Source organism: Octopus sinensis, linkage group LG20 (genome assembly GCF_006345805.1).
Source record: "Octopus sinensis linkage group LG20, ASM634580v1, whole genome shotgun sequence".
Lineage (NCBI taxonomy): Eukaryota > Metazoa > Mollusca > Cephalopoda > Octopoda > Octopodidae > Octopus > Octopus sinensis.
This window is the reverse complement of record NC_043016.1, coordinates 20935502-20943027: the sequence shown is the minus strand read 5'-3', so window position 1 is coordinate 20943027 and position 7526 is coordinate 20935502. Positions and strand designations below refer to the sequence as shown.

At 34.7% G+C, this 7526-nt stretch overlaps 1 protein-coding gene across 4 annotated transcripts in view; it reads left to right on the top strand.

Moving 5' to 3' along the window:
* Window positions 1–7526, top strand: part of LOC115222542 (transport and Golgi organization protein 1 homolog) — a 129472-nt gene that overhangs the window by 99157 nt on the left and 22789 nt on the right. For all 4 annotated transcript variants that reach the window (XM_036511729.1, XM_029792801.2, XM_036511730.1 and 1 more), the window contains 4 exons: window positions 1516–1642; window positions 4951–5052; window positions 6911–6971; window positions 7452–7487. In XM_036511729.1, coding sequence (XP_036367622.1) covers window positions 1516–1642; window positions 4951–5052; window positions 6911–6971; window positions 7452–7487 — 326 coding nt within the window. The remainder of the gene's footprint in view (window positions 1–1515; window positions 1643–4950; window positions 5053–6910; window positions 6972–7451; window positions 7488–7526) is intronic.

Below are 7526 nucleotides of genomic sequence, written 5' to 3'. Positions count from 1 at the left end.
CTAGACTGAAGAAACAAGACTGGAAGGATGGTGGTAGCAGAGAGCTATATCAGATAGCTAGAAGGCAGGTATACTTAGCCAGGGGAGAAGCAGAAAGGAAGGGCTTTGCCAATGTTCTGCAGCATGAGGATCAGAGGCTTGAGGTGTTTCAGACTGTAAGACAGTGTGTGAAAATCAATTTGTTGTAGGAGATAAGTGCATTCACATGGATGATGGCTCACTTGCATTTAGAGATTCTACAAAGAAAGAGGCTTGGAAGTGCCATTATGAAAGGCTGCTAAATGTAGAGCATGCTTGGGAAAAGGAGAGCCTACCTAATCTAGACCCAACAGAGGGGCTGCTATTTGAATTGACAGTAGCTACGTAAATAAAGCAATTAAGGATATGAAGACATGGAAAGCTTCCATCCCAACAGGAATCACTACAAAGTTTGTCTTGTGTTTCAAAGTCTCAGTCTTTGATTAAAAAATTAACATAGAGTATGAATTAAGCATTCCCTTCTCATTCATCTGACATTAAGCAACATATTCTTATCCACATTGTTCCAGGTTCAGTCTCATTGTAAGTTATCTTGGGCAAGTGTCTTCTGCTACAGCCTTGGGCCAACCAAAGCCTTGTGAATGGATTTAGTAGGAGGAAACTGAAAGAAGCCTGTAGAACGCACATGTGTGTATGTGTATCTCTTTGTGCCTGTGTTTGTCCCCAACTACCACTTGACAACCAGTTGGTGTATTTACATCTCTATAACTTAGCAGTTCAACAAAAGAGACTGATACAATAAGAACTTAAAAAATAGAAAGAAATATTGGGATTGATTTGTTTCAAGGCAGTGTGCCCCAGCATGACCCACAGTCTAACAACTGAAACAAGTAAAAGAATATATCTCCTCATTCTTCTCACCTTTTTTACTTCACATTCATTCCCACTCTCACCTCTATTTCCATGCTTTGCTCATATACAATTAATGACTAGACACATACACATCCCACACTTCCACTAACCCATGCCACTGTACTTCTATATTTGCATGCCCCTTCACATGTATACCTCTCACACACACACGACAAAACCTCATGCACAGTACTCACCCACTCTATGCCCATCTCAAAACACAAACAAATTAACTGTATATGCATGCACATACATACTTTTCCTCTCTTCTTTCCTTCCTTCCCAAAGAACCATAGAACTGCATTCCCTTCTGACCTTTATCCCCAGGCCTGCCTTCCCCCACTCTTCTCATCCACTTTTCCTCTTTTACACTCTTCTATTATTTTTTCTCTATACTTTCCTTCTGATGAAGATCTAGCATCTAAAATGTTAAGAGTCCTTTTCTTCTTTAATACAATATTTGTTAAAACTTATCCCTCCTGTGTTGTCTTTTTCTTTTTTTTTTTTGTCTGTTTTCTTCAATTTACATATATTTTCATTAAAACCAAAACTGTATCTTTGTCTTGTAACTTGAATTTCACTTTTACACACATAATATTCACACATTTTGTTTTTGCATTTTAGATAAAATTGCAACGTTAGAGCGTGACATTGAAACCATGCAAGCAGACAAGGCAAAAGTTGTTCGTCAGAACCATGAACTCACAGTATTGACTTCATATCTGAAAGAAAAAGAGCTTCAATTTCAAAGGTGGGTTTGTGGTGTGTGTACTGATTTGTAAGCATTTGTAGACTTCATTTCAATCTGAACTATACCCAACACATTCTTGTATGATGACAACCACACATTGTCTTCTTTGATATACAGGCCTCTTACCCTATATCAGTAATACATTTATAAAATCCTGACTACAGGCTCTATAATCACTATAAAATCCAGGCTACAGGTTTTATTCGAACTTTGCTCTAAAAGTCTGTGTTGAATTGATTCTTTCCACTTGTCATTTTTGTCACCTAGATTTCAATAACTTCCAATCACTTTAGTTGGATACCTCTCTACATATATTCTACAATCACCATCAACTATCTCACTTCTTGTATTGAAGGTAGCCACCTCACATATCTCTGAAGACATACCACACACTAAATATCCACAAACTTTTTCTCAAATCAAAACTCATACATCTTTGCTGATCTCTGCATAATGAATGCAACAAACCATGTAGTCTTCTACTGCTCAACATATTGCATCTACAAATCCTCAGCCATTTAACTGGACTTAATCTGAAATGAAACCATCTTCTTAAATATATCCTTTTACATTCCTTATAATTCTCTTCTGCAAATGGTTTACATGCAGCTATGCTATAGTTATATAAGCAAAAGAAAAAAATGCCAACATGCCTGCAATTCCTAGAAGTCACTGACCATTATTAACTGAGAAGCTTTTACAGGCTACTCTTTCTTCCAATACTACAAATAGAAGCAAAGACCTCTTTGTACACCACACTGCCTACAAGCTTTCCTTATTCCTAAGTGGTAATATAACCTTCTAATCCCATGCAAAGAATGTTGATACCTGCCTTGTGGAATCTTATTTGTCACCACTTCTTAGGTACAAAATCTTTGTCAACAGCACTCCTCAGAAAAGACTTAACATTTTCTCTCACTTTTCATTTTACTCTACATTGAATGTACTCTACTTCTCCATATCATCAGCCTCACCTGTCACCGTCAAACAATATTCTCCAGAATTAGCTGCTGCTCTTGTCAAACTCTTCCATTTGTTTCTCCAAGTGTCTATTCCAATCACTGGAAACATGCTACATGTCCTTTCTCCAAAAAGTTGATACCTCAGACATCACGAAGATAATCAACGATATGGCATCCTGAGAAATCTACTCCAGACTCCCACTTCTCAGTCAGCTGTCAATGATGCATTTTCCTTGAGAAGCTTGGCAATAGTGACATTGTGTCAGCTAATGCCATTATAGTTATGAATCACAACACAAGAGACTAGGTGGCCTGTTTATGATGTATATCTGCCTCACATTCCTTAGATTGCAAAAATTACTGGCTTATATCAGCATATTTCTTAGCTTATCAAAGATATATAAGAGGCAATTTATTCAATATTGTAATATTTGTGCGTGGAAAAGAAAAGGAGAAAATGCATGTTTAAACACATTTCCTTTATCCATGATTCCTCCAAACTGATACTCACCATTCACCATGCATTCACTGCATTTACCTCCACACTCATCTTTAGCTGTATATCACACTCCTTTCACACTCTCACAAACTTACTAATCAACTCTCCTATCTAACTCATACCATCATGGAAGATAAATACACACGAATTAAAAGCAGTGCTAGTGTTACACATACTCAGTGTATGTGCTTTGCTTGTTTGCTGGTAAGCTGCAGTTTAGTGCAGTTGGATGACTCCCTCAAAGCACTAGGTGCTAAAACACCTGAAAGTCATGGCCAGGCAAGAAAACACACCCCTAATCCCATTGAGGAGTGATGGACATCTATTTTTCACCATTTTTATGGTTTATCAACAAAACATACCTGAACCAAATCAGAGGTAAATTGAATCCATCAGTCTATGACTATATACAATGGTGTAAAAACCATTTGCTGATATACCACGATAATGCATATGTAAGAATAACTTCAAATGAATTAAAAGCAGTGCACTAGTTTCGTAAACATTTCATATATAAATACATACATACACACACACACATATATATATATATGTATATATGTATATATATATATATATATTATATATATATATATATAGGGATATATATATATATATAAATATATATATATAGGGAGAGTTTATGAAAAAAACAAAAGACGAAGACAGGTGGTGTACAAAACAAACAGATGTATTAGTATAGCGCTCAGGAATAGAAAAAGTTTTTTATGTTTCGAGCCTACGCTCTTCTACAGAAAGGGACACAGAAAAAAAACAACGAGAGAAAAAAATGTGTGTAGTGGCTAACGATCTATCACGCCGACTCTATATATAGAAGCAAAGACCTCTTTGTACACCACACAGCCTGAACCTTCTAACCCCATGCAAAGAATGTTGATACCTTGTGGAATCTTATTTGTCACCACTTCTTAGGTACATATATAAATATATATATATACACACACATACATACACTCTACCCATTCTGGCAGTCTATACCCTGTCCCCTCATTCACTTTCCTTACAATTTTTCAAACTGATTTTCTAACTCACCTTGTGTTTTGTGGGGCCATCTAGGAACCTCATCTCCATTATCTCTTGCAGCTCCTACTGTTCATTTTCTCTGTTTCTCCCCTTCTAATACTGGATGTGAGAAATTGCTCTGCCCCACCCTCCCTTAGTTCACTATCTTGTCCACTAGCATGAAGCAGGCCCTGAACCCCCCCCCCCCCCCGAGCTGCACAGTAACCTCAGTAGTGCAGGTGGCATGAAAAAAGCACCTAGCCCATGCTGTTGATTGGTTGGCATAAGGAAGGGCATCCAGTCATAGCAACCATGCCAAAGCAGACATATTTGATTGATGCAGTTCTTGAACATAGATTCTGTAAACCATCCAACCCATGCCAGCATGGAACACGTTTCTTAAATGACGATGATAGTGATGATATACATACAGTTTCTACCTACCAAATTACTGAATTCTCTCACTTGGCTTAGTTGATCCTGGGCTATATTAGAGTGCATTTACCCACAGTGTAATGTCGTGGGACTGGACCTGAAGTACACAGGTATCTGCATATATATGTCTAGAGATATATGTAGTCACATAAACACCAAACAACATTCAGTCATGCAGCAACATTGGTAATACATAAAAATGTAAGGTAAATAAAAGTATATCACAAATTGTCCTTAATGGTATAGAGCAGAAATTGTGCTTGATTTATATTCATAATTTGATATGTACAGACAAATGGATAAAACTCACTCAATTTATAACAATATATTCTGTATAAAGAAATATCTATCTCTCTCTCTCTCTATGTATATATATATATATATTCCAGAGCTTTGGGTGAACAGGAAGTCCTCAAAAACCAGAACATTACCAAATTAGGAAGTGCTGAGGAACGAGTCAAGACAATTGAAGATGAACTAAGTAATTACATGTAAGTGAACCATGTGACATGCTTGTTGAGAGGTCAACTCTCATATTTTTCTTCTTTTTTTTTTACTTTTTTATATCAATTTTACATATTTATTATATGATTAATAGTTTCATTGTTAATGTTATTAGAACTCGAGTGCCCTCTTTTATACATACAGAGTTTATATATTACTGCATGATTATGAATTGTACATATATATATGCTAGCAGTATTAAAAAAATTCTGTGATCGATACAATCAACTAAATTCCTCAAGGTGGTGCCCCAGCATGGCCGCAGTCCAATGACTGCAACAATTAAAAAGAAAAACAAAATACGAATTATATCACAGAAGTGGTTTTGATCAGGCTTAAGAAAAAATTCTGGGTTCCATACAGCCATCTAAAAATTCTTCAAGGTGGTGTGCAAGCATGGCCGGCCGCAGTATAATAACTGCAACAGGTAAAAAAATTTCTGGGGTCGATACATTCAACTGGAAATTCTAAAAACTGAAAAATAACCGAAAAATATAACCATGAAACTTTTGTCCGGATCCCAGATCATCTGGTTATAATGGATCTGCAATACTTTGTTTAATATATATGTATTGTCATCATTATCATTTAGCATGTTTTCTATGATAATGTAATCGTATGATGCTGATGATAACTATATATACGCATGTATGTATATATACACTCTATAAAATAGGTCATTATGAACTACATTACTAATATCTTAACTGAAAAAAATATATTAATGCAAAAAGAAGGTTAAAAGGTTTCTTTTCATCAATCTAAATAAAATTAGGTCTAGTGGGAGCAAAACGGAAACAGCGAAGTATCAATCTAGACGGGTTTCCTTTGAAACAAAGTAATTATTTCAGCTGTTTCCAATGATTTGGACAACTTGTCAATGTGGTTGTAAATACGTCGAATACAAATCAACAGAACACTCAGTGCATAACTAAGCATGTCTCGACTGCACACAACCAGAAGAAAAACATAAAACTCGTTAGAAAATAGGTCACTGTGAACTACATTACTAATTAACATCTTAACGGGGAAAATATATTGAAGCAAAAATAAAAGGTTTCTTTTCATCAATATAAATAAAATTAGGTCATGAGAAACTATTTAGTACAGTCCGTTATCATTCTACTCAAAGACTTTAATGTCTGTTTCTTTACTGGCATAGATTGTTAATATCTGTTTTAACATTATGTAGATCAAATGATTACTAAAAAAATATTTTCTTTAATAATCTGCTGTATTTACACATCCACCAGGTATGGATGATTATCTAATGTTGAAAAGTGCTCAGGCTAAATAAATTCTGTTTTTTAAAAAAATTGGAAGAAAAACGGAAAATGTTTCATTATTAGTAATAATGATAATAATCCTTTCTGCTATAAGTACAAAGGCTGAAATTTTGTGGGAGACGGGCTAGTTGATTACATTGCTCCCAGAGGGGTTAAGTTAATGAATCCAGGTAAAAAGACACAAAAAAGTCACGGTAATAAAGTCAGAGTTGTTTTGTCCTAGGAGAATTTTGTTTGAATCCCATATATTAATTGTGACTTTATTACCGGTCACCTAAATCGATTAGACCAACCTCAGTACTCAACTGGTACTTATTCTATGGATACTGAAAGGAAGAAAGGCAAAGTCAACCTTAGTGGAATTTGAACTCAGAATGGAAAGATGGGCAAAATACCACCAAGCATTTTTGCCTGACATACTAATGATTCTAATGTTAATATTATTATTCAATAATAATAATAATTACTCTAATTAAGCATCTTTTTTTATACAGACCCAAATATGCATTTACTTACAGATATGTGACAAGTTTACAATTATATTTGTTTTTCATTGCAGACAACAAAATGAAGATTTGAAACGAGAAATCCTCAAAGCTGAGCGAGATTTTCGTGCACAGGTGAAGCTCGATTATATATATAGATGTGGGTGTGTATGAATGCCTGTATGTGTGTGTGTATACATGTGCTAATACATATTAAGACACATAACAGATAAATATTTATATATGCTGTTCCACTCTTCAAAATGTATACAAAAGATTTGAGATTGCTTCAATTTTATCAAAATTTCTGTAACATTTCAGACATAAATTAGAAATAATATTGTTAAACCAATTTCGTTTCCTTAAAAATACAAAGTCATACAAATGTATTCCAACATTGATAAATGCCAACAACAAATAGATAAAACATAAATTGCGAAAAAAAAAAATGGTACATAAAATATGGATACATAGAAGAAACAAGAAATTGGAATGTTTTCTTGTATTTACTTATGTCCCTTCTATGTTCTAAGATCAAAATCTGCCAAATTGCACTTGGTGTACTATGGTTGATAATTATTATTATTATGATTATGTTATTTTCTTTCTTTGCAGATTGCAGCAAATGAGAAGAAAGCCCATGAGAATTGGGTAATGTATTATTACTTTTATTATTATTATTATTGAGTG